General features: G+C 50.1%; 1 protein-coding gene across 1 annotated transcript in view; it reads left to right on the top strand.

Annotated features, from left to right (window-relative positions):
• The window catches only part of SEZ6L (seizure related 6 homolog like), an 87,610-nt gene that overhangs the window by 4,847 nt on the left and 56,255 nt on the right, over positions 1-26,508 (top strand). Inside the window, exons 4-8 of the mRNA XM_075533415.1 lie at positions 1,561-1,746; positions 9,961-10,126; positions 15,889-16,055; positions 17,103-17,297; positions 20,303-20,441. Of these exons, the coding sequence (XP_075389530.1) occupies positions 1,561-1,746; positions 9,961-10,126; positions 15,889-16,055; positions 17,103-17,297; positions 20,303-20,441 (853 nt within the window). The remainder of the gene's footprint in view (positions 1-1,560; positions 1,747-9,960; positions 10,127-15,888; positions 16,056-17,102; positions 17,298-20,302; positions 20,442-26,508) is intronic.

The raw sequence follows: 26,508 nt of genomic DNA, 5'->3' as shown, positions 1-26,508 counted from the left end.
TAGGCCAGCTCTGTACGGTGACCAGATGTCCCGCTTTGGGCGGGACAGTCCCGATTTTTATCAATTTGTCCCACATCCCGCGGTGTTAAAAAAGTCCCAATTTCTGGAAAGAATGCACGACAAGCTGAGGTATACAGTTTCCGGCTGCCATGTGGCTATTTTGCCAGGATATGAGTTTTATTAAGGGTGCCCTGCTGGGGTCCCGCTTTACCAATGTTAAAATCTGGTCAAGTCGTGTTGGTGACAAGCCATGTTTCAATACTTCCTTGGGAAGCAAGTGGGTAATGCCATAGTCAGAACCTCTTTGTGCATCATTTTGGGTCATTGAAAAGCAGCAGGAGAATTGGCATTTCTCTTCCCTCCCTGTTAGCTACTCAGGGACGCTGGTGGGTCTGTGGGTCAGCCTTGGGCTGCTAAATGCAAGGTCAGTGACTCACACCCACTAGGCACTGGGGGGGGGGGAGCAGGAGAGAGGTGAGGCTGTCTGTCTATGTCAAGATTGACAGTCTCAGAGGCTTGAGGCAGTCATTCTACTCTGTCCTCCGGCTGCTGAGTCAATCAACTCAGTGGCAATGGGTTTTTGACTAGTCCACTCAGCATGACCCCAGGGGACAGGGGAGAATGGCTCCATAGGAGTTTCTAAATCCTAATTTTTTTAAATTAAATGACTTTATTGGGGGCTCGTACAACTCTTATCACAATCCACACATCCATCCATTGTGTCAAGCACTTTTGTACATTTGTTGCCCTCATCATTTTCAAAACTTGCTTTCTACTTGAGCCCCTGGTATCAGCTCCTCATTTTTTTCTCTCCCTCCCCACAACCCCCTCCACCATGAACCCTTGATAACTTATAAATTATTATTATTTAGTCATATCTTACACCTTCCAACATCACCCTTAACCCACTTCTCTGCTGTCCATCCCCCAGGAAGTTATATGTAGATCCTTGTAATCAGTTCCCCCTTTCTACCTCACCTTCCCTTCACCCTCCTGTATCGCCACTCTCACCACTGGTCCTGAAGAGATCATCTACCCTGGATTCCCTGTGTTTCCAGTTCCTATCTGTACCAGTGTACATCCTCTGGCCCAGCCGGATTTGTAAGCTAGAATTGGGATCATGATAGCGATGGGGAGAAAGCATTCAAGAACTCGATCCTAATTTTTACAGACGCAGAATGCTGCATCTTTCTCCCACGGAGAAGCTAGTGGGTTCGAACCACAGACCTTTCAGGGAGCAGCTCAGTGCCTTTACTTTAGTAGCTCAGTGCAACCATTTGATGGCCCACGCTTTAAACGAGGTACAGAAACCTCATTTTTCAACATCAAATTGGTGTCCCTGTTTAGACTGGGCGGAGCCTTTATATCTGACAGCAAGTACCAACCAAGCACTTTCAGCATCAGGGGATCAGAGAGAATCACAAAGTAGCCCCCTGGCGCTCCAGAGTCCCCCGAGGACCTGACTCTTCTCCTTGGCACAAGCAGGCACCTAGGAGGGGGTCCTGTTCTTTGCCGCCCCTGCTGATAGATGATGGTGGCCGCCTTTGCCTTTCTCCCCAGCCTTCATGCTGAGCTGCAATTTCCCCCGCCGGCCGGACTTTGGAGAGGTCACTGTGATGGACCTGCACTCTGGTGGGGAGGCTCACTTCCACTGCCGCCTGGGCTACGAGCTCCAGGGCGCCAACGTGTTGACGTGCATCAACGCCTCTAAGCCCCACTGGAGCAGCCCGGAGCCCCTCTGCTCAGGTATGCTGGGCCCCAGACTGCGGGTGGGGGGCCCAGGCAACAAAGCATTTGCCACCCAGGGAAAGAGCCTCCTCCCAATACAGGGGGCTGTTTCCCTTTCCATTTAAAACATTTTCCTTTTTATTGCAGCGAGATCCATATAACATAAGACGTACTTCCCATTGGTGATATTTCCTACAATCCCAGTGTCATGCCGCCATCACCACCACGATCTCGTTCCAGAACTTTCCCCTCAACCCAAAAGGAGACACCCCACCCCCCAACCCCTTAGACCACCATGTCTCATTTCTCCCATCCCACTGGCACCTGCCAGCCACAAATTCCCTTTCTGTCTCCCTGGGTTTGTCTGTCCTTTGGGTATTCTGTACAAAAGGAAGCAGATTAGACGGGACCCGTGGTGTCTGGCGTCTCCCACGCCCCATCATGTCAAGGTCCATCCAAGCTGAAATATCTGTGAGCCCCTCATTCCTTTTGTGGAGGGAGGATATCTGTGGTGTAAATACATGACCGTTTATTTTCATCAGCTCATGGACATTTGGCTTTGCCTGTTTGGAGAGCGCTGCTGTAAATATTTGGGTCTGAGCTTTTACGTGAGCATCTGTTTTCAATGACTGTGGAAATAAATATTCCTGGGAGGGTAATGGCTGGGTCGCATGATCATCTCTGCTGTAGCAAGAGAGCGCTTTAAAGGTGAAAATGCAGATTTGTCACTTGGGGCCCTAGCACACACCTGATCTCAGGTGTGCCGGGGCCGGTGGCCTCCTCTGCCTGTCCAGACAGGACAATGACTAAGGAAGGCCCAGCAGAGTTGAGGCCTTTGACTTGTGGTGCTCGGGCAGAGCAGGAAGTTCACCGGCACTTTTCAGAAGAACAGGCAAATGTGAGTGAACAGAAGCACAGTCAGAATGCTCCTTAGACGTGAGCCTGACTAGGTCTCATGAACTTTACATGTGTCCTGAGGAAGGACCAGCCCCTGGAGAAGGACATCGCTTGGTAAAGTGGAAGGCCCGCGAGAGGAGGAAGACCTTCAATGGATGGACTGATGCAGTGGCTGCAGCAATAGGCTCGAACGCAGCTACTATTGTGCAACGGAACAAGAGCAGGCAGAGTTGTGTTCTGTACGCAGGGTCACCGTAAACCAACCAACTGCATGGTACTTCTAGGTTTAAGTTATTGGGAAAAGGCCAAAGGATTTTTCATTAAAGGCTGTGCCATTTTATACTTGTAGCAATGTATGAAGATGTTAATGTCTCCACCTCCTCCTCGACATCTTTTTTTAAATTATAGCTGTCTGAATGGATGAGAAGCCCTAGTGGCATAGTGAGTTTGTGTTGAGCTGCTAACCACAAGGCCAAACGTTTGAAACTACCAGTCACTCCATGGGAGAAAGATGAGGCTTTCTGCTCCTGTCAAGAGTCACAGCCTTAGAAACCCAACGACCCATTCTTTCCTCTAGGCATCAGTAATTGGAACCCAGCAGTCACTCCAAGGGAGAAAGCCTCTTTGTTCCCATGCAGCTGCACCATCTTGAAAACCTGGTAGAGGAGCATGTAGGGGCGCTAGGAGTCAGATGTGACTTGGCAACAGTGGGTGGGTAATCAGTGTGAAATGATAGCTCTTTAGGGAGATGCAAAGGACTAATGGTGGTAAGCATCATTGTGTGTGAGAGTGGGATACCCTGCTTATCTCCGTTAAGGAAATGCCTATCTAAAGTCCACTGCCCATTTTCCAGTTGGTTTGCCTTCTTATATTGCTGAACAGTAAGAACTCCTATATTCTGGGAACTAGCCCCTTAGCTGGCACACCACGTGCGAGTCCCTGCTTTGCTTCTTGGCTTTGCCTTTTCCCTTTCTTGGTAGTATTCTTTGAGGCACCAAACACTGTCATTTCGACCAAGTCTGCATTTCTCTTTCTCTTTTTCTTTTCTTGCTTGCATGTTTGGCATGACTGCTGTCATGGGTTTTTTGGGTTTTTGTTTGTTTGTTTTTTAATTCAGTCACTAAGTGCTGAGCACCATGCGAGAGGATATACCTTAATTAGCCCTCTCAGCAACCCTATATCCAGGGAATCGTTGATGGCCATTTTGCAGAGGAATAAACTGAGGCTTATGGAGGAGAAATCATTTGCCCAAGGTCACCAAATAGGAATTGTTGAAGGCAGCATGCTCATCCAGTCTGATGCCCTCTGGAAAGGAGAGCTGACCTCCGACTCGGTGCCAAGTCACGAGCCCTGGCAAGGGGGCAGGACACACACTTCCTGCCCCACAGTCATTCATACTCAAGTGGATGCCAAGATGCAAATGAGGCCTGAATGATGGTGTTTGGAATGTCGTTGGTGAGGTATTTGCCCCTCAAGAACCATTAGCAGTTTCTTTCTTCCTTTTTTTTTTTTTTGTACAAGAGGGGAAGGGAGAAGGGGGGAAATGGGCAATTGATCTCTGAAACTCTATCATGTTAATTTTTATCTATGTGTGAAATCAGGGAGAAATTAAGCCTCAATTGTGCTAAGGAAGATGAATAGGAAGTCATGGCCGGCAAATTGAAGCCAAACAGAGCCATCAGTCGGCTTAATAAGGCAAGGCAAGGAGCAGAGAAGCAATAAATGAGCAGTCACTTGGGACAGACAGATAGCCAGCACTCCCAACAGGGACAGCGTCCTATGGTTCCCCTGCTCCAGAGCCACCGAGCAATCACACCAGCTGAGTCTGAGACATCTGGTCAGTGCAGGTGCTGTGTCGAGCCGGCCAAAGGTGTGTCATTGCCTCCTCACCACTGTCCTCTTAGGTTCACCATTTTACACGGAGTGGAACTTGAGGTTTGGCATGGGGTGAAGTAGGGGCTCAGTCCAAAAGAGGGGCAACTCTCAGTGAGATGGATTGACATGATCGATGAACTGAGACATACCAGCGATTCTTGAAGACACAGATGCGCTGTCTGTTGTCCTGAGCGAAGCCCGTGCTCAGTGACAACCATTTCCATCTCATACACATAAGGTCGCCATCAGACAGACTGTCTTTAAGCAAAGACAGGCCCTTTGGTGGTGTAGTGGTGATGCATTGGGCTGCAAGCTGCATTGTCAGCAGTTCGAAACCACCAGTCTTTCCTTGGGAGAAAGATGGGGCTTTCTACTCCCCAAAACAGTTACAGTCCACAGGGGGTTGCTATGAGTCAGCATCACTCGATGGCAGTGAGAGAACACCAGCAAAGCTTGAAGTCCAGAGGAATTAAAGGGTTTGCCCTGAAGGATGCGTGGTTGAGGCCACAGCAGGTAAGCAATGCAGGCAAGGTGTGGACGTGCGCTGTCCGTGGTGCTGAACAGGCCTCTTGGCAAGGGGTTTCCTGTTGGTCCTGGCCAAGGCGTCCAGAGCCTGCCGGGAGGGTTGCCTGCCCTACGAGCTCCATTCACTCGTTCAATAAATGCTTAACCAACACCTAAGCCAGTGCCAAGCTCTAGAGGTACAAAATGGGGTAAATCGTGCTTTCACTCAACATTTCTAAAGCACCTCCTGTGCTCCTCATGGAGTCCCCTAGGTGGTGCACATGGTGAACATGCTCAGCCGCTAACAAAGAGTTGGAGGTTTGGTCCTCCCAGGGGTGCCTTAGAAGAAAGGCCTGGCTACCTACTGCTGAAAGTTCAACTATTAAAAATCTACAGAGCACGGTTCTCCTCTGACACACGGCGAGTCCTGGAAGTCAAGGTCGACTTGACATCCGCCAGTGGTGGTTGATGGCTGTGTACCTTTCTTGATCACAGGACCATTATCGTGAATAGGATAAAAATAAGTCTATTACTGTTGATTCCCACTCATAGTGACCTCATAGGACAGATTAGGACTGCTTCCCAGGGCTTCGGAAGCTGCCAATCTTTATGGAAGCAGGCAGCCTCATCTTTCTCCCCCAGAGAATCTGGCAGGTTCAAGCCCCTGACCTTTCATTTGTCAACTTAACCCACTGTGCCACCAGGAATCCTTGCTACAGTCACAGGCTCTGGAGTGAGGTTGCATCTGAGCTTGGGTCCCAACTCCGGCATTTATAGCCAGGTGTCTTTAAACAAGTATCTTAACCCGTCTGAGCTGCTTTTTCCTTTCATAAAATAAATGGTCGTTCTTATTTGACAAACATGCATTGAGCACAGACTACACTACCTATCAGGAATTCTTCTAGATGCTGAGAGTACAACAAAAAAAAAAAAAAGAAGAAGCCCAGCTCCTATGGAGTTTACATTGTACATAGGGAAAGCAATAGAGTGAAACAAATAAGCCAAGGCATGTATTCTGCTTCTAGTTGGTGCTATGTGCTGTGATGAAAGATTGATCAGGAGAAGAGTAAGGGAGCCATCACTTAACACAAGACCTGAAGGGAAAGGAGGGAGTCCAGCAGGAGCTCCCTAGTGCCCACAAACTAGAGCTCAAGCCCGTCGGCCCTCTGTGATACAGTCCCAACGGGCCACTTCCACATTTGCCTTCTTTCCCTCTGTGACCCTGGAAAGTAAGAAGGAACCAAGACGTTTCCATCTTCTTTGAGTCTCTTCTTACACAGGAATGGCTCCTTGAAAGCCTAGTCTTGGTACCGCGGCCCTGTCCAATCATGGCCCTTGTTGCACTTCATCTTCCTTCCCCTCGGGCTGACTACCCAGCTCTCAGAGATGTGCCCACCAGCTCACCTTGGGCTTGGAAGGTTGCCAAGATACCCCCCAAACAATAAACAAAAAAGACAGACACTAAGAACCAAACAGCCCCAAGAAGAAGATTACACCTTCTATTCATGTGACTCGTCCTCGTTCACCTCTCACTTCTTACTGTCTCTATATTGGATTTCATGATAAAAGTAATACATGGCTCTTATAAGAAAAATCTGAGACATCTAACATGTAAAAGGTATGAGAAAATCACTTTGATATTCACGGCCTCAATCAATCCTTGCAAATAGCTTGCTGAAATAGATAAGGCATACCTTTTACCAGCTCAGTTGTTTTTCTTACTTAGAAAGAGTATTTTCTTACATTCTGCATTACAACTATATGGGTGTAAAGCAATTTATTTCACCAAACATTTGTTATTGGACATTTGTTGTTTCTCATTTTTAATAGCGTGCTGCTGTGTTCAATGGGCAGAACAAAGGAGCCCCTGGAACCAAGGTGTGGGCTGGGAGGATAAGAGCTAGGAGTGGGACCTCCTAGAGCCAAGAGAGCAGAGTTGGCCTGGAGGATGGAAAGGAGGTCCATTAGCAAGGGGCCTCTTCCCAGAATCCAGAGGGGTGGCCAACACCCAGCATCTGGAGGGCAGGGAGGCATTGCCTACATTGTCTCAGAGAAGAAAGGATTCTTTTCAGACCTGAGAGCTAAAGCGGGTTGTTCCACTGGGTTTCAGACTATTTTGGTGCCTGTCATTTCGTCTCTGCTTCTAATTTCTCCCATTTGTAACATAAGGGTCTTCATTGTCCCTGTTCCGTGCGCATGCTCTGTTAGCAGAGAGCTTCTATTCTAGATTTTACAGGCCCACAGAGGAAGAGGGATTTTGCCCCAGGATAGATGATGCCTAGAGACTCACACACATTTGATCCTGAAGCTGCAGAAGACGGGGTTTGGGACTTGGGGTGGATTTAAGATTTTTGCCAAGAAGTGACGGGGTATATGTCTTCTGCAGGTGTCGAGGATGTGACTGTTAAGGGACTTGTGGATTGAATCATTGTGTCAGGTGACATTGAGTCAGTTCCGGCTCACAGCGACCCTACACACACAGGACAAAACACTGCCCAGTCCTCCACGATCCTGCCGATCATTACTGTGCTTGAGCTCATTGTTGAAGCTGTTGCGTCAGTCCACCCTCTTGAAGATCGTCCTCCTCTCTGCTGTCCCCCTCGTTTATCAAGCATGATGTCCTTTTGCACCTCGTCCCTTCTGATGACGTATCCAAAGTATGTGAGATGACATCTTGACATTCTTGGTTCTAAGGGGCATTCTGGCTCTACTTCTTCCAGGAACGCTTTGTTCATGCTCACAGTAGCCCATAGCACTTTCAGTGTTCCCACACCATATTCAAAGCACATCAATGCTTGCCTGGTCTTCCGGGCTCACTCTCCGGCTTTCACATGTACGTGAACATTGACAATACTATATTTTGAGTCAGTCACACTTTAATCTTCAAAATGACATTTTTGGTTTGGGGTACTTTAAAGAGCTCTTTTGCAACAGATTTAACCAAGGCAAAATGACATTTTATTTCTTGACTGTGGTTTACATAAGTGACGATTGTGGATCCAAGTAAAATGAAATCCCTGACAACTCTGATCTTTTCTCCACTTATCATGGTATCATTTATTGGTCCAACTGTGGGGGATTTCAGTCTTCTTTAGGTTAAGGCAGGGGTCCTCAAACTATGGCCCGTGGGCCAATGCGGCCCACTGAGGACATTTATCTGGCCCGCCGGGTGTTTTTGCCCCATTTTTTTTTACTTCAAAACAAGATATGTGCAGTGTGCATAGGAATTTGTTCATAGTTTTAAAAAACAAAACTATAATCTGGCCCTCCAACGGGTCTGAGGGACAGTAAACAGGCCCCCTGTTTAACAAGTTTGAGGACCCCTGGGTTGAGGTGTAATCCATAGGGAAGCCCTGGATCTTTACCAGAAAATGCCTCAAGTCCTCTTCACTTTCAGCAAGCAATATTGTGTTATTTGCATATGTCACAGGTGGTCCATGAGTCTTCCTCCAATCCTGATGCCACGTGCTTCTTCACATAGAGCACTTTCTGCGACTCTATGCTTCACATACCGAGTGAAAGAGTGGGGTGAAAGGATGCAACCCTGGTGCATAGGTTTCCTGACTGTAACCATTCAGTATTCCTTGTTCTGCTCAAATGATTGCCTCTTGGTCCATGTACAGTTCAGCGTGAGTACAACGAGATGTTCTGGGATTCCTAGCTTTCACAATATTATTCATAATTTGTTAGGATACACACAGTTGAACACTGTGGTGTAGTCAATAAAACACAAATAAACACCCCTCCGTGTTCTCTGATTTCAGCCAAGATCCATCTGACATCAGTAATGACAGCTCTCATCCCAAGTCCTCTTCTGAATCCAGCTTGACCTTCTGTTGGGGTACTGCTGTACTCATTTTTAAATTACCTTCAATAAAGTTGACGACATGTGATTTTAATGAACATTTCCACATTTTATTGGGTCACCTGTCTTCGAACAGGGCACAAATATGGATCGCATCCCGTTAGTGGTCAGATAGCTGTCTTCCAAACTTCTTTTAGCAGTGACTCCGGGTATTCCTTCCATCCGCTCTTGATGCTCCCTGTGGCCTTAGCAGGTTTGGGATTTATGATCTCTCAGTATTGCAACCTGAGGCTTGAAGCTTTCCTTCTGTCCTCCTGTGCCAGCTCTGGAGGAAGGCCCGCGTCTCTTTGAGCTTCTGCTTCCAGAAGGTCTACATGTGGCTTGATCTCTCTCTTCACACTCTCTGCTCTGCAGAGTTGTCTAATCTTTTATGTATCTCATGAGAGATTGACTTTCCATTGATCTCCCCTCATTCAGTTCTCTGGTGTTTCACTTTAAGAATGGCAGAGGTCATGGTGGTTCAGTGATAGAATTCCCACTTTCTGTGCTGAACCAAAACCAAAGCCAACCCCATGCCATCAAGTTGCATGCTGACTCATCATGGCCGTCGAGGACAGAGTAGAACAGCTCTGTGGGGTTTCAAAAGCTGTGAATCCAAATGGAAGCCGACCACCTCATCTTTCTCCCATGAACAGTGGCTGCTGGGTTTGAATTGCCCACCTTCTGGTCAGCGATGGCTTAATGACTGCACCACCAGGACCTCTTCCATGATGGACTTCCAAGCCAATGCACTCCATGCGTGGCCACCATGCACATGTCCGTGGAAACGTAGCTGTTACTGTGATACTGAATAGCTTTCAGCAAGACTTCCGGACTAAGACAGATGAAGAAGAAGGGACTGGGAAATCAGCCCATGTGCCCCCTGTGGGTTACAATAATCTGAAACACAACTGCCCTGGGGGTGACATGGGACTGGGCAGCATTTTGTTCCAGTGTGCATGGGATTGCCATGAGTCAGGGGATGACGCAAAAGCAAGTGACACAGCATGGGCTATGAATGGAGTCAGGGGACAATGATTCTCTCTCTCTCTCTCTCTTCCCCACCACCCCCCCTCTCTCCACTCCCACCCATTTCTACTTTCTGGACCCAGCTCCCTGTGGAGGTGCAGTACACAATGCCACCATCGGCCGTGTCCTCTCCCCAAGTTACCCTGGAAACAGCAATGGGAGCCAGTTCTGCATGTGGACCATCGAAGCCCCAGAGGGCCAGAAGCTGCACCTGCATTTTGAGAGGCTGTCACTGAACGAGAAGGACAGGTAAGCCTCCAAGAGTCCCCATGGACCCCTTCCCTTCCTAGAGGCTCCGTATGTGGCTAGAAGTGTGGTACCTGGAGATGGTTGGACTTTGGCTGGCGAGGATCAAGACAGGGAATGCTGGACGGTGCTCAGCTCCAGCCTTCTCCATTCACAGATGAGCAGATGGGCCACAGAGAGGAAAGGGTCACACGGCAAGGTAGGGGGAGAGGCAAGGAGGGAATCGAGACCCCCTTTTCTGGTACGTTACACCACCTGTTCTGTCTCTCGCACATCTTTGTTTGCAGTTGAACGAGGAGGGAGCATTACCTTGGCCCAAGCTCTGTGCCCAGCTATACATTAAGCTCCATGGAGACCAGGAAGGCCATAGAGAACATTGGTTCCTGGGGTGATGGGGAAGGATTCTGCTGGAGCAGCAATTAAATGCTCAGCTGCTAACAGAAAGGTTGGCAGTTTAGACACATTCAGCACTTCTTTGGGGGGTTGGGGGAGGGCCTGGTAGTCAATGCCTACAAAGATTAACAACTCAGGGATGGAGTCCATTCCTGCTCATCAGGATCGCAGGACCAAATTCAACTGCTCCCTAAGGTCTCTGAGGCCGTAAGTCTTTATAGGTGCATATTATCTCATCTTTCTCCTTTGGAGTAGCTGGTGGGTGTGGACCACCAACTTTGCAGTGTACATTCCAATGGCTAATCCCTAACAGCACAAGGGTTCCTTCCTAGATGGATTTTAAGCTAGAACACACTCCAGGGAAGTTCTTCTCTAACACACAGGGTACCATGAGTTGAGAGCAGCCAACAGCATCAACGTGATAGGAGGCTGGCCTGGAGAAATGAGGGCTATGTACATGAAAGAAGCAGGGGGAAATTAGAAGGCAATATCTAGGCCAGAGCAAGCTCGTGGATTCTAAATGGTACACATAGAATCTACTGTCTTATATCTAGAGAACTCTGATATTATAGGTTCGGGTTGAGTTGTCTTGGGAACAGACACGGAGAACAAAGATGTGAGGGCAAGTAGCTGACTCAGTTGCTGATGTGAGGAAGCGCATGAGACATGGGATGGTGAGACGGAGAAGAAGGAGGAGGAGGAGGAGGAGGTCCATGCTACATGTCAGGGAGCAGTGAATGCTGTGGGCAAATGGGGTTCTCTCCCCTAGGGGCCTCTGGGAGACTGCATTGAGCAAGCCTCAGAGAAATCCAATGGGAAGACTGAAGGAGGTGGGCTGTTTATTCACCAAGCCCCATCCATCAAGGACTTCTCCTGGCCGTACTAACTACCCCCAGTTGGAATGCTTATTAAAAGCAAGGAAGGCGAGACTTGATCGCATGAACTTTGTGTCCAAGGACACATCCTTGGAGAAGAACACCATCCTTGGTAAAGTAGAGGAACAGTGAAAAGGAGGAAGGGCCTCACGGAGACGGATGGACACAGTGGCTGCAACCATAGGCTCAGCCATAACAATGACCTTGAGGATGGTGCCAGACCAGGCAGGATTTGGTTCATGAGGCCTGTTAGGAGTCCAAACCAACTCAGTGACCATGGGTTTGGTTTAGGTCTGGAGATTATGATTGTGGCTGTTCTAGGAAACATAGCCAGAATATTGCTGGTCTCGAAGATCCCGACGCTATGGAGAGTTGGAGGTCGTGTGAGCTACTTCTTGCTTTGTCAAAAGACTTCCGTTATTTGAGAGATGAATCCTGACACCTGATCCCTAAGATGCAGTAGGTCAGCAGGAATGAGAGCACTGAGACCTCCTGGGATGGGTCCTGGTCTCACCCTGGCACCCCTCCCTCCTCAGAGATATGAGCCCATGAGGAAATGAACTCCAACATTGACGCATCCTGATGGCGTTAGAAACTCTCCTGAGCAATAGAAATAAAGTCCTTTATGAGCCCCAGTAGAAAGCTCAAAGGATGAAAGAATGCCTGCTTATGACCCCATAAGAGAGACTTCTCATTTGTGGACTAGTTATTCCCCCACCCCACCCCCGCCCCCACTTTTGCATAATTTCTTTTAAACTCCTGGGACTGGCCAGAAGCCAGGCATCAAATGGGGTTTCTCACAGTGAAAATGGTTATAACCAGGCTGTCCCTGGGTGGCAGAAGCAGTTTGCTTTCAGCTCCTATAACCTAAAGGTTGATGGGTTAGGCTCGCTCGGCAGCCTCAGAGACAGTTGTGGTCTGCTTTGGAAAGATTTCCGTGGGGAGGAGGTGGGGCTGGCGGGGCACCGAGTCCATTGCTCAGCTGTTACCAGGTGCCTTAGGACTGATGGCAGCACGTGGAAATTTCATGTGGCAGTGGAACTGTCCCATACACTTTCTTTTTTTTTTCCCTCACATTTTATTAGGGGCTCATACAACTCTTATCACAATCCATACATCTACATACATCAGTTGTATAAAGCACATCTGTACATTCTTTGCCCTCATCATTTTCAAAGCATTTGCTCTCCACTTAAGCCCTTTGCATTAAGTCCTCTTTCTTCCCCTCCCTCTTCGCTCCCCCCTCCCTCATGAGCCCTTGATAATTTATAGATTATTATTTTGTTCTATCTTTCCCTATCCAGCGTCTCCCTTCACCCCCTTTTCTGTTGTCCATCCCCCAGGGAGGAGGTCACATGTGGATCCTTGTAATCAATTCCCTCTTTCTAACCCATTCACCCTCTACACTTTCCTCTAATGTAACCTCATTTTCTTTTTCTTTCTCTTTTTTTTTTTTTTTTAGCTTTTTGTTACGTTTTGATGACAGTTCACAGAACAACCTCCTCTTCCATTCAACAGTTTCCACACGTTTTGTTTGTGACGCTGACTGCAGTCTCGGCAGTGTCTCAGCACTTGTCTCACTTCCTCTTTGGGTTTCCATTTGTTCTTTCTTCCCTGGCTTCTGAGCTCTGTTTGGGGGTAAATGTTGGGTTTTGTTGGGGTTTTTTTTTTCATCTTCTTTGGTTATTTGTTCTCAGGAGAGTGCACCTCTCTTGTATTATTGTGCGCTTTATAGGTCTAGCTATTGTTAAGCTGACGGTGGATCTACAGGGGTGAGTTCAGTTCCAGGCTTAAAGGATGTCTAAGGGGTCACAGTCTTGGGAATTACTCCAGTCTCTGTCCAACCAGTGAATCTTTTTTGAGTATATAATTTTGAGTTTCTTTCTACGTGTTTCTCCCACTCTATCCAGAACTGTCTAATGTGACCCTTGTCAGAGACGTCCGCAGTGGTAACTGGGCACCATCTACTTCTCCTGATCTCATGGCTGTAGAGATTGGGTTTCGATTGGTCATCAGCCCATTGGACTGCCTGTGCCTGGGTGTGTTTGTTTTCCTTCGCTCTTCCTTGCTCTGGACGGCAAGAGACCAATCGCTGCAGCTCAGACGGCTGCTCTCTGGATGCGGGATGCTGTCTTTGTGGACTATGTCATGCCAGCTGACCTCGATGTCCCTCAAGAGTATGGTCCTGACCCCCAGAGCCAGCTACTCCTTCCCTCAGTGTTTGCTTATGGCTACGGAGTTATCATAACGTTTCCTCTGTAGGCACCCCCCACCCCCCACCACCACATCCATGGCTAGATTTGCAGCAAAGGTAAACACATAGACAGATACCCTCTCTAGCAGACATATATGTGTACATGGCTATCATGTGTGTGTCATATATGTTGTGTATGTCATATATGTTGTGTGTGTGCATCCCCCATGAGGGCTGGGATCGGCTTGAGAGACTATGCACTGGCGCATAGGTTACAGTTTGACGGTTGTAGCAGGACGGGGTATGTGATCATGCTGGTCTTCGTTGCCTTTCCTTCCTGTCCTCCTCCCAGGAGCTTCCTTTGTTTGGTCAAAGGGTACTAATGCCCTCCCCCTTTATCACCCAACTTCATCCGCGTCCACTCTCTAGTTAGTGGCTTGTACCCTCCCTGCCCTGGTCACCTTCAAAGCACGCTTCTCTTGGTGTGTCACCCTTTCCTCTGGCGCCTGTATAACAATGGTCATACACCATCTGGTTCCGCTTGCGAACCATGTCTTGTGCTCGGCGTCCCGGCGCCTGGGTTCTTCCGTCATATGTTTCCAGGACTCACCAGTATTCTCTAACAAACAGCGCAGTTTAAAATTCCTTTGTGCATCTGTAGCGCAGGAATCTATTTATAGACCGTCCATGAGGCTGCACGCAGGTTGCGTCTGGCTTTTTGCCCTTGTGGACAGTGCGGCAGGGAGCGATTGGTGGCTGGACTCCTATTGCTCTGAGATGTCCTTAAAGGGACTTCAAAAAGCTCAAGGAAAAGTTCCCTTCCTGGCATTCCATCTTCCCACAGGCTGGTCTAGACCCCACCACTACCTTGTACCTCGTAGTAGGATTGCTGGCTGACTGGTCCACTTTCTATAAGGAATGGACCATTTTACAGACACACCAGTGGTGTACATAGGTTCGAGTCTGTCTACACCCTTCCCAGCATTTGTTGCTCACTGATCTTATTTTGTTTGATTCTTTGCTTGTTGTTGTTGTTGCTTTTAGCTTTACAATTGATGCTGGGCAAGATGCTCTTTCATCCTTGTTTTGATTCACATCTCTCTGATAACTGGTCTTCCTGTGTTCACTGGCCACCTGAGAGTCTTCTCTTGATGAAATGGCTGCTCGTGTCCTTGGCCCTCGGCCGTCATATCTGTGGGAGCAGATCACCCCGTCTTTCTCCCACAGAGCCACTGGGGTCAACCTTTGGAGTCACAGTCAAGTGCTTAAGCACTGTGTCACTGAGGCTCCTGCTCCATAGCTTGCTGACACTTCCTGGTCCTCAACTGTCAGATTAGGGAGTCTTCCACAGAGCCCTAGGCTGAGTCGGTGTGGGTTTGCTGCTGAGCACTTGAGCTCTGTGCCACCAGGGCTCTTGGCTATTGCGATTCAGAGCTAGAAACTCGTGCATACGTATTACAATGAGGTGAAATAGGGGTTCCGATGAAAGAGTATGAAGACTTCATGTTGGCCCAGTGCCTCTGGCTTTCAGCAGACTTAATTGTGCCGGCTCCTCAAGCCCCACCTTGAGGGTGGGCCAGACCCTTTGATAGGAGCTCTCCTTTGACAGCCCGGTGTGTGCACACTTGCTCTGTGAGGGGTTCCTGAACCCTGAGAACTCCCCAGACCATGCTTTCTGGAGATAAGTGTCAGAGACGGGGACTGTGGGGTGAACTTGATGTACATGCCTGCTCTGGGCTGGGCACTTTTAGAAAGGCCCTATGATCTCCTTCCAAAAAGCCAACCACTGAAGATGTCCTGGGGCAGCACAGCTCAGCTTGGATGCACGTCAGAGTCAACTTATTAGAGACTGTGGCTGAAGTATGGCTGTACCCACTGGACAGATGAGGACACAGAGGTTCACCAGGGTTAAGTGTCCTTGGCCCAAGTCAGGATCCAGACCCAGGGCTGTGTAAGGCTGCAGGCCAATGTGCTCAGGCGTGATCCAGGCCTAGTATCCCATGTCCTTATGCTAGCAGCGCCCATGATCCTAGTAATCAGCATCATTTAATGGATCTGGTTCATTGCATCATGGCCTCCTTTCCCCGTCACCTCAGAGCAAGCTCGTGAGGAGTCAAACCTCATTCTACAGAGGAGGAAACAGGCTCCAGGAGGTGCGGCAGCTAATTGAGGCAAGCAAAGTTAAAGTCAGGATGTGAGCCAAGGGATGAAGCGTGTGCTCTGCCCTCCCTCTTCCTGTCACCCTGCATGTCAGGGACCCAAGCGGGACCTCTCAGCCCCTTCTTTCCTTCCTTGGCTTCCAGGATGATGGTCTTCAGTGGGCGGACCAACACATCAACGCTTCTCTATGATTCCCTCCACACCGAGAGCGTCCCGTTCGAGGGCCTGCTGAGCGAGAGCAACGCCATCCGCATCGAGTTCACGTCCCACCTGGCCCAGGTGGCCTCAGCCTTCAACATCCGATTTGAGGGTGAGGATCCCTGGGGGCCTCCCTTCTTGTAGTGTTTGGTGTGGTGGGAGCTGGGAGAGGATGGTGGGACAGGGCAGGGTCCTGGGAGATCCAAACCAGGACTGGGAATGAGTGAGAAAACCCAGTGGCCAATTGGACCCTTGATCTTCCAAAGGCAGACGTGGCTCTGTGGACAACAGTGCCTACTGGCTGTTAATCGAACATTTATTGTGTGCCATGTGTGCCATGAATAGCCCAGTCCATCCCCCACCGCTCTGGGCAGGGGGAACTTCGACTGATGGTCTCCCCTGTTGGGGGAGGGAGCTGAGGTCTGGAGAAGGGGTGTGGCTAACCCACAGTCCCCACTGGTAAGAATGGAGCTAGGGTCCCAGGGGAGCCCAAGTTCTTACCCCTAAGCTCATCGACCTACTCTGCCCAGGGAGGCCTGGGAGAGGCCCGCTCCCTCTTCCTCCAAGAAAAGAGGGGACAAGCCTTCCCGCTCAGCCCCTGCCACCTTGGAGGACTGAAGGAGCCCGGGTGGCATCGTGGTTACGGGTTGGGATGCTGATGGGGAGGTCAGCAGTTAGCAACCACCAGCCGCTCCTCAGGAGAAAGAGGAGGCTTTCTACTCCCGTAAGCAGTTACAGTCTTGGAGACTCACAGAGGCGGTTCTCCGCTGTCCTGTAGCGTCGCTGTGAGTTGCAGTGAGCTTGGGGCAATTATCTGCTCTGGCTTCTCCAAGAGGAGTTGGCCTTTCTCATAGACAGTGATGGTGTTCAAGGGCAGGAAGCAAGACCCTGAGGGGCTTCAGAAAGTAGATGGGAAGATACCTTTGTCTTCTCATTGCCTTTGTCCATGAACCTTTTGAACCCCCCTGGTAGTTTGATGAGAGTGGGAATTGAAAGACACTGTCTGCAGGGAAGAGATTTACATCCCCATTTTAGAGATGAGAAAAGTGGGGCCCCCAAAATGTCAGCTCTGGGACTCATCTTCTGAGCCACCCCATCACTAGGGTGTCCTACCACCTTCTTGACCAGCTACCTCTTTGTCTCCCACTTCCTCCTCCAGCTTTTGAGAAAGGTCACTGCTATGAGCCCTATATTCAGAATGGGAACTTCACCACATCTGACCCGACCTATAACATTGGGACCACGGTGGAGTTCACGTGTGACCCCGGCCACTCTCTGGAGCAGGGTCCAGCCGTCATCGAATGCATCAATGTCCGGGACCCTTATTGGAACGACACGGAGCCCCTCTGCAGAGGTGAATGGTGCCCTGAGAGCCGTGCCCTTAGACGCTCCAGCCAGGGGCATGCCACCAACTTACAGAATCAGTCTTAGGCTTAGAGCATGCTCAAGGGTCCCTGTCCTTTGGATCAGGGCTCCTGGTGGCCCTTGGACAAATTTTAAAACAGACATTTTAAAAGGATCTCCTTCCTTCAGGCACTTCTCCCACACACACACACACACACACACACACACACACACACCATCGTTCACAGCTTGATGGGCAGATCGCAGCATGGGTTTGAGCCCCTGGGCAGGGCACAACCCACCCAACAGCACATGGCAGACTGAGGGGTATTCATGATGTGATGATCATATTTTTATTAGACTGTCTCTCTGCCAAGCACGTTAGCTAATCTGATCCTCACCACGGCTCTTGCTGTTGGTAAGTGCCATGGGTTGATTCTGACGCATAGCAACCAGGGACACAGCAGGACAAAACGCTGCTCGGTCCCATGCCTTCCACGCAATTGTTGCTGCGCTGGAGCCCAGTGTTGCCACCCCTGTGTCCATCCATCTCGTTGAGCGTCTTCCTCTTTCTCATTGACCTTCTGCTTCGCCAGCATGCTGTCCTTCTCCAGGGGCATGATGACATGTCCCAAGCAGGTGAGACACAGCCTCGCCACGCTTGCTTACAAGAAGCATCGATACACTTCTTCCCCAACACAGGAGCTCATTCTGCATAGCCCATCCATCTACAGGCGAGCAAGCAGAGGCACTGACGTGTTGTGTCTCCAAGTGCCCTGAAGGGGGGTGTCCTCTGGGCCCCGATCCCTCTGGATGATGTTGGCTGTGTAGAACCATCACCCACAGGACATGTTTCCTCATGTCTAAGAATGCTGAGGGGCTGGAAGCCTAGACCTCCTGGTAGGCAGTATGGGGAATGAGTGAAAGGGGATCCTCACGGCCACCGCGTGGATCCTGGTGAGCGTGAAGTCCCAGCCTCTTCATGGTGAGGGATTGATCTTTGCCTTAAAGGTGGGGGATTAACAGAGTGGGGTTTGTTGGGGCGCTGGCCTCTGCCATGTTGAGAAGTTTCCAAAGCAATAACCACCGAGTGGAATGTGCGGAGCGGGAGCCAGCCAAGCCAGGGCTCTGCTTCCAGCTCAGGGCTGGTGCCTCTCACAATGCTGTCAGCTAAGGCTGCTGAGCACACACCACATGCCGGGCACTGGGCTGCCGCTTGACCAGCCCAGGCTTGATGAAGTCTTGACCTGACCCAGTGTGGTCGGTCTTGGCCTTTCTCCCACTCTGAAAGGACAGGGGGGAGCCCTGGTGGTGCAGTGCTTAAGCACTCAGCTGCCAACCAAAGAGTGGACCGTTCACAATCATCGGCTGCTCTGAGTGGAAGATGAGCAGTCTGCTCCCGTAAAGATCCCAGCCTCGGAAGCCCTGCGACACAGTTCTACTCTGTCCTGTGGGGCTGCCATGAGTTGCCATCAACTCGATGGCAAGGGCTTTGGTTTGGGGTTTTGGAATCCATGCGCTAACACAAAGGTCAGTGGTTCTAACCCACCAGTGACTCCATGGGAGAAAGAGGTGGCCATCGGCTTCCATCAAGCTTACAGCCTTCTACTCTCTTGCTAGAGGGTCGCTGTGAGTTGGAGTAGATGCAAAGGTGGCGGCCTATCGAGCAAGGGTAACAAGGGGCTGAGACTGGTTGTGCTTCGTCTGCAGTCACAGCTCCTGGTGTGAGAGGCAAGATTTGAACCCAAGTCCAGGTGATTTGCGTTCACTCTCTCTGTCTTACTGACCTAGAGCGGCTATAGCAGAAATGCCCTGAGGGTGTGGCTTGAACAAACAGATATTTGCCTCCTCACAGTCAACTTTGGTTCCCAAACCAAGCTCACCACCACGGGGCCAACCTTGACCCACAGCAACGCTACAGTGACCCTCGAGGATGGAATATAACTGTGCTCCTGGGTTTTTTACAGGAGCTGAAAGCCTCGCTTTTCTCCCCTGGAACAGCTGGTGGGTTAGAGATGCAGACCTTGTGGTTAGCAACCCAATGTATGACCCACTCCTCCGCCATGGCACCTTTTCTTGTGGCTAAGAGGCTAGACGTCTGAAACCAGTGTGTCATCTCTCTCTCTCTCTCTCTCTCTCTCTCTCTCTCTCTCTCTCTCTCTCTCTCTCTCTCTCTATCTATCTATCTATCTATCTCTTGGTTTTGAAGGAAGGCTCTCGTCTCTCTCAGCCTCCTCCCTGGTCCTTTGGGGATCTCCATGGCTCTTGCCATCTCTCACCGCCCATTTCCATTTCTGCTTGTTTGTTTAATTTCTTATATCTCAGAACAGACTCCAGAGATGCCCCACACAGATCCTGCCTCATTTGCATAGCAAAGCATCCCATTCTCCAATGGGACAGAGCCCCAGATATCGAGGTTAGGATGAGCACTACATATCTGGGGAAGAACCAATCTGATCCATATCAAGCTCTCGCCTTCTACTCTGTCTGCGCAGGGACCTCGAGAGCTGTCCTTGGCCTTGAAAAGCCTGGTGCCCTGAGCTCTGTCCTTGATGCTTCCTCCTGTTTGCTTGGCTTTGTCCCTGGTGCTGAAAATCCCTAATGGTTCCCTCAAGGTCTGTCCTTGGTGTGGAGAGAACGGGTTTCCTCTAGCTCTGGAGCAGTCTGCTCCCATAAAGAGCGACAATCTCAGAGACTCACCGCAACAGTTCCACCCTGTCCTATAGGGTAAGCTATAAGTCTCCATCAACTCAATGGCGGAGTTTGGCTTTTGGGTTTGGCGCTTGGGCCGGGAGGAATTTCTGAGCTCCAAGTCCAGTCTTGGCTGACAGCCCACTGAAGGAAGGAGGCAGGTGGCTATCCCTCGTGGACTCATCACACACACACACACACACACACACACACTCACACACACACACGAACATGTATTGACTGGGTGAGGTGACTACAGCACACACCCATCACCCCTGTGCATGTCAGCTTCCTTATGAATAAAGTCGCTTGTGTCTCTTACAGCCATGTGTGGTGGGGAGCTCTCTGCTGTGGCCGGAGTAGTGCTGTCCCCCAACTGGCCAGAGCCCTATGTGGAAGGGGAAGATTGTGTGTGGAAGATCCACGTGGGTGAAGAGAAGCGGATCTTCTTGGATATCCAGCTGTGAGTGTTGGTGATGGGTGGGCTAGGGCCACCCAGAAAAAACTGAGTATCCAGCCATTCCTGGGGTGGGGGCGGCAACTGTTCCTTCTATAGTATTCTTACCATTATTAACTCAGCATCTACTATATGTCAAGGAGGGAGAGATGTGAGATGTTCTACTCCCATCAATAGGTAATCTCACAAATCTACAAGGGCGTTTCTACTCTGTTCTAAAAGGTCACTGTGAGCTGGCATCGACTCCATGGCAGTGAGTCTGATGTGTCAAAGAAGGAGCATGGGTGGTGCTGTGGATTGGGTATTGGGCTCCTAACTGTAAGGTCAGCGGTTCAAACCTACCGGCCACTCCTCGGGAGAATAATAAGACCATTTTCTCCTGTGACAATGTACAGCCTCAGAAGTGCTAGAGGGGGGACATCCCTGAGTCAGAGCCAACTTGAAGGCAGTAGTTGTTTGGTTTGTGATGTAGCAGCGAAGGGTCCCTGCTGGCACGGTGGGCTGGATGTTGGGCTGCTAACTGCAAGGCCAGCAGTTCAAACCCACCAGCCACCCCTCAGTAGAAAGATGAGATGGCCTGATTCCGATCTTAGAGACCCTGCATGGCGTTGCTGTGAGTCGGGATCGGCCCTACAGCAGTAGACTGGTTTGGTTTGGGGTTTTGTGTGTCAAGGGCTGTGCAATGCACTGAGGACACGAAGGGGACAGTTATTATCAGGAATTACAGTCTAACACAGAAACCGGGGTTTAATGAGAAGATTCACAAGTCATCGCAAGACTCACAAAGACATCACAAGACTCACAAAGACATCACACGACTCACAAAGACATCGCAAAACTTTATAAATATGCACAATGCTTTTCGATTCGACATTGGGGATCCAACATGAAAATGAAAGTCAGATAAGGCTTGCTTGAAAGTCGGATGCTTTGTGAGCTGACACGGACTGGCCGTGGCCACTTAAGTCTAATGCTAAAGCTGAGAGCGAGAGGGTGCATTTGAGGAAATGCATCCAGAGGCATTCAAGAGGCAAAGGCCCAGTGCCAGGCCAGGCAGCCAGCATGGCCAGAGAGCGGGGATGGTGCAACACAGTACGCCCTGACCTGTAGTAACTCCCTTTCCCACCTGTTTCCCTCAACCAGACCTGCTTCCAGGGTCCAACACTGGCCCTGACATGCAGCAGGTCCTTAGGAGATGCTTGCTGCATGAGAAGACGCTGGGTGAATGGTCTTTCCTGACCTGGGTGACTGTGGTGTCGGTGGGGTTGACGATTAGATTCCCCTTTAGCATCCCAGCACGCCCTGCCGGTGCTGTGGGTGAGCATACGGCGCCTAACCACAAGCAAGGTCAGCGGTTCAAATCCACCAGCTGCTCCAAGGAAGAACGATAAGTCTGCCTGCTCCTGGTCAGTCTTGGAAACCCTAGGGGGCAGTTCTACTGTGTCCTAAAGGTCAGCAGGTTGAACCCACGAGCCGCTTCACAGGAGAAAGATGAGGCTTTCTGCTCCTGTAAAGGTTTACAGCCTCAGAAACCCACAGGGACACTTCGACTGTGTCCTACAGGGCTGCCGTGAGTCAGAATGGGCTCAATGGCAGTGAGTTTGATGTTGGTGGGGGTGATGTTTTTGCTTTGTTTTGTTTTTGCTTTATTTTTGATGTCCTAGAGTCAGAAGTGACTAGATAACATGGGTTGGGCGGGGTTGATCTTGTAAGTTAATGCCCCCCCGCTTTGTCCTGAGGAGGGAGGAGAGACAGGGAGGCCACCGGGGCATGGCCCGGTGAGTGGCTCACAGGAAGTGTCATGCGGCTATGCATGGGTTGGGTAGTGGGTGCAGAGGGAAGGGCCGAAGGAAGACTGTGGCGTCCTCAGAACCAAGACTTGGAAGAGAAAACTCTGTTCTGCAGCTGCTTTCTCTAGGAGACCCTTGGTGGCTCCCCATTGCCCTCGTACCAGTTGCTGTCAAGTTGGCTGGTACAGGGCAACCCTGTGTGTCTGAGAGGGTAAGGCTTTCGGAAGCAACTGCCAGGCCTTTCTTCCCTGGCCTATCTGGGTGTGTTCAACTGTCCAGCCTTTCCATCGGTGCCTTGGCATTCACTTATCACTTTCTGAACACACAGACGTGTATAGTGCTGGCTCATGGTACGGGCGATAGACCAGCTATCTCACATCAAGCTGCATCTGAACTGAGGCATGTGGATAAAAGGAAAAGAAAGAAACATGTACACAGCATGGAATTGGGAGGACAACAGTCTGATGGACTGAAGTCCCGAGTATAATCAAAGCTTGGTTTTTATACTCTTCTTACAAGGGAATGATTACAAAGTAAACATTAAAGCACTAAATTTAAAAAACATTCTGAACTTCTTCTCTATGCAAACATTACTTAACTAGTGACGCTGTCTAAACACTTGAATAATAACAGCACTATGTTCTAAGATAAGCACAATGGCATGCAGGGTTCCAGAGAATCTTAAAGGGGTCATAAATAACTGAGTTATCTCGCAATGCTTTTATTTGCAAGGTAAACAGAGGCACAGGAGACTAATAAGTCACCCACTAATAAACACCTTGACCAACCTTCTACATCATGGCACCACCAACCCCCTAGAGGTTAATTGGCCAAACTAGCTCGGTCTTTGACTAGGAGAAGGTGGAAAAGACCCCTGAGTTCTTGGCGCCTCTCACAAAGCACCCATGCCCCCACCAGCACCATGACATGGAGACCCCCTTCCTCCTCACAGGGAGCCTGGCAGAACACTTGGTTCTGCTTGTACAAGATTGGACCCTGGTGGCATAGGCCTGGATGAGGATGAGGGCAACTGGGAACCCCATTTCCATCCCCTGCTGGCATCAAAGCTTCAATTAACCTTCAACTTAACACTGGATTGAGTTATATTTCCATTGCTAAGCACAGGCTGGGACAGCCAGTTGGGGACCTTCACGCAGCTGAAGCAGAAATTTTTCCCCAAAGCTGGGCCACTGGCGTTTGCATCAGGGAAAGAGAAGCTGAAGGGACTCAGCCTTCTCCCGTCCATCCCAGCAAAATCCGACCTGAGTGTCTGCTGGGACACATGGTCCCTGGCTCCTCCTGGATCCCTGTGGAACTCTCAGCCAGCTCCTCGCCTCCCTGTACTTCAGACTCCTCCTCTGAAAAAGGACGGGCAGACCAGTCGATCTCTTTTACTGGGAGCAGAAAAAGAAGAGGTCGTCAGGAATCCATGGAGGAGAGGGAATGTGTGTCCAATTGACTCCATGAGCAAACTGCCTCCTTTGCCCTGAGACCAGACCATCAGAGGGGTCACCTCCCACACTGCCCATTTAAATCCAGCACTCTGTTGACTAACCTTGATCCAAGTCGGGGGTGGCAGGGGTGGTGAGGAGCAGATTTTGAAATTCTTGTGGAATTCAGGCTTTCTGGATCCATGAGAGCCAAAACTGTTACCCTAAGGACATCTTTAAACCTTGAACTGGCGCTATCACCTGGCGTCATCTTGGAACCCAATAGTAGTTTCACCTAATTAGAAAAGAATGCCAGTAATTGGACATCCCCTTACGGAAGGGTCGTGGGGAGGAGACGAGCCAGTCAGGGTGCAGTGTAGCAACGATGGAACATATAACTTTCCGCTGGTTCCAGGAAATCATTCCTTTCCCACCCTCGGCCCCACTCCTCACTATCATGATCCCAATTCTACCTTACAAATCTGGCTAGACCAGAGAATATATACTGGTACAGTTAGGGACTGGAAACACAGGGAATCCAGGAAACACAGGGATCCCTTCAGGACCAGTGGTGAGAGTAGTAATACGGGGAGGGTGGAGGGAGGGTGGGTGGAAAGGGGGAACTGATTAAAATGATCTACATATAACCTCCTCCCTGGGGGATGGACAACAGAAAAGTGGGTAAAGGGAGATGTCGAACAGAGTAAGATATGACAAAATAATAATTTATAAATTATCAAGGGTTCGTGAGGGAGGGAGGGGGAAAATGAGGAGCTGATGCCAGGGGCTTAAGTGGAGAGCAAATGTTTTGAGAATGATGAGGCCAATGAATGTACAAATGTGCTTTACACAATTGATGTGTGTGTGGATTGTGATAAGAGTTGTATGAGCCCCTAATAAAATGTTTTTTTTTAAAGAGTGCCGGCATTCAATACCCCCTTTGGAAGACACGTCTACAAGGGGCCTTCAAAAAGTGCAGGGCGGGGGGTGGGAATGGAATGCAAAGATAGAGAAGCGTTGTGATGCCCCCTTGTACGTGGTCAAACTGACAGCAGCAGATGAGACTCTGGAGGTGGTGGCGAAATAACCTGGGCACGGGAAAGATGTCATCCCTTGATGCATGTAGCCCATGCTGCTGAATCCTGCGTGTAGAAATGGCTAACATGGTGTGTGTTCTATTGTGTGCATTTTCACATGCACAATGAGCGGTTGCCTAGGAGGGAGCGAACTCAAACTTTTCCCCAAGTTATTGGCACGACCTCTTTCCAGTCTCAGATACCTGCCTTGCTCGTCACCTCCCTTCCTTCAAGGCTCTGCTCAGAGACCCCCTCCAAAGATGACCAGATCCCTTCCAAAGATGAGCAGACCTCTCCCGGGAGACAGAGTGCTTCTTAGAAATGAGGCTGGCAGGACACCGTCTCATGTCTGGTGGGCATGTTCTCAGGAGAGACCAGCCCCTGGAGGAGAGCATCATGCTTGGGAAATGAAGCGTCAGCCAGAGGAAGACTTTCAGTGAGAGGGACAGACACAGGGGCTGTAACAATGGGCTCAGACATAACAACAACTGTGAGAATGGCGCAGGACCAGGCAGTGTTTGCTCCTCTTGTACCCTGTGGTTGCTATGAGGCAGCATCAACCTGACGGTACCCAACAAAAACAACAAACAGAGGCTCAGGGAGTCGGAAGAGTGGGTCTGATCCGCAGCTCAGCAGTGCTTCCAGGTTACCAGGACCTTCGGTCTGCCTTCTGACCATGTCCATCCATTCAGTGCTTGCTCGTGTGACAGACAAAAGCTACTCCACAGCATTTACCTGGCTGTCGTCTTTGCAGACACAGACAGCCAGGCCTTTCTTCTGCAGCTCCACCTGGCCGGTTCAACTGCCAACCTGTAGGTTAGTAGCAGTTGGTGTTGGAGGAAGCAGTGTGTCCCCTGGGGAAGAGGGGCAGGTGGATGGCGGGGAGATCAAGCCTGGCCTTGATGGCTGCAAAGCGGGGTTGGGCTTCTCCAAACTGGGCGGCAGGGGAGTTCTAAGAAGCGAAAGCAATTAGAGCTTTGCAGAGGAGCCAGGCTCTCACAGGTCACCAGCCCCAGGTGCTCCCAGCAAACTCAGTGGCACACACTAGCCAGAGAGGACCTGGGACTGGCACCCCCTCTTCCCCACGGAGGGAGTGAGACTAGCATCTCACCAGCCAGGGGGATGTGAGGCCCAAGAGCTGCTTGGTTTAATTTATCTTGCTTGGTTTCCACTGACAGTTTTAGTAAACCAATTTGGGTTTGATAGGAAAAATAATTCTGTCCTCGGGGCCCCTCAGTATTGCCTAAGTGCTTGCAATTATTATTTATCACGGCGACGAGCAGGGGAGGCGTTTGTGCAGCAGATTCAGCCAAGTAGGTGGCCTATCCTGGTCTTGGGCAGAGAGCAAATGTTTGCTGAGTCATGGGGACAGGAGAGAAGCCCCACTTGCCGGCAGGGAAGGGGTGTGGCTTTCCCAAGGTGTGGCGATGAGGTGGCCATCCAGAGAGTGGCTGTGCATGTGACTGTGGTTGGTACCTATTACCCACTGGAATCCAGCCTCTGTGACCTCGTGAGACAGAGCAGCATCCTCGAGGGGGCAGATCACCAGGCCTTTCCCACGCACCGCATAGCAGGGCAGGTCTGAAGCTGCCAAGTACTTTACGGTTGTACCACCAGGGCTCCTTCTTCTGCTGTGCCCACCGCCCTCGGGTCCTGCTGACCCAGAGTGGCCTGACTGAGTGTGGACTGCGGAGAGATCAGTCTTTGTGGAAGCAGACCGCCTCATCTTTCCCCCTCGGAGCAGCTGGTGGTTTCGAGCTGCTGACCTTGCAGCCTG

The sequence above is a fragment of the Tenrec ecaudatus genome, chromosome 16 (assembly GCF_050624435.1).
Source record: "Tenrec ecaudatus isolate mTenEca1 chromosome 16, mTenEca1.hap1, whole genome shotgun sequence".
Classification (NCBI taxonomy): Eukaryota; Metazoa; Chordata; class Mammalia; order Afrosoricida; family Tenrecidae; genus Tenrec; species Tenrec ecaudatus.
This window is presented reverse-complemented; position numbering and strand designations above follow the sequence as displayed.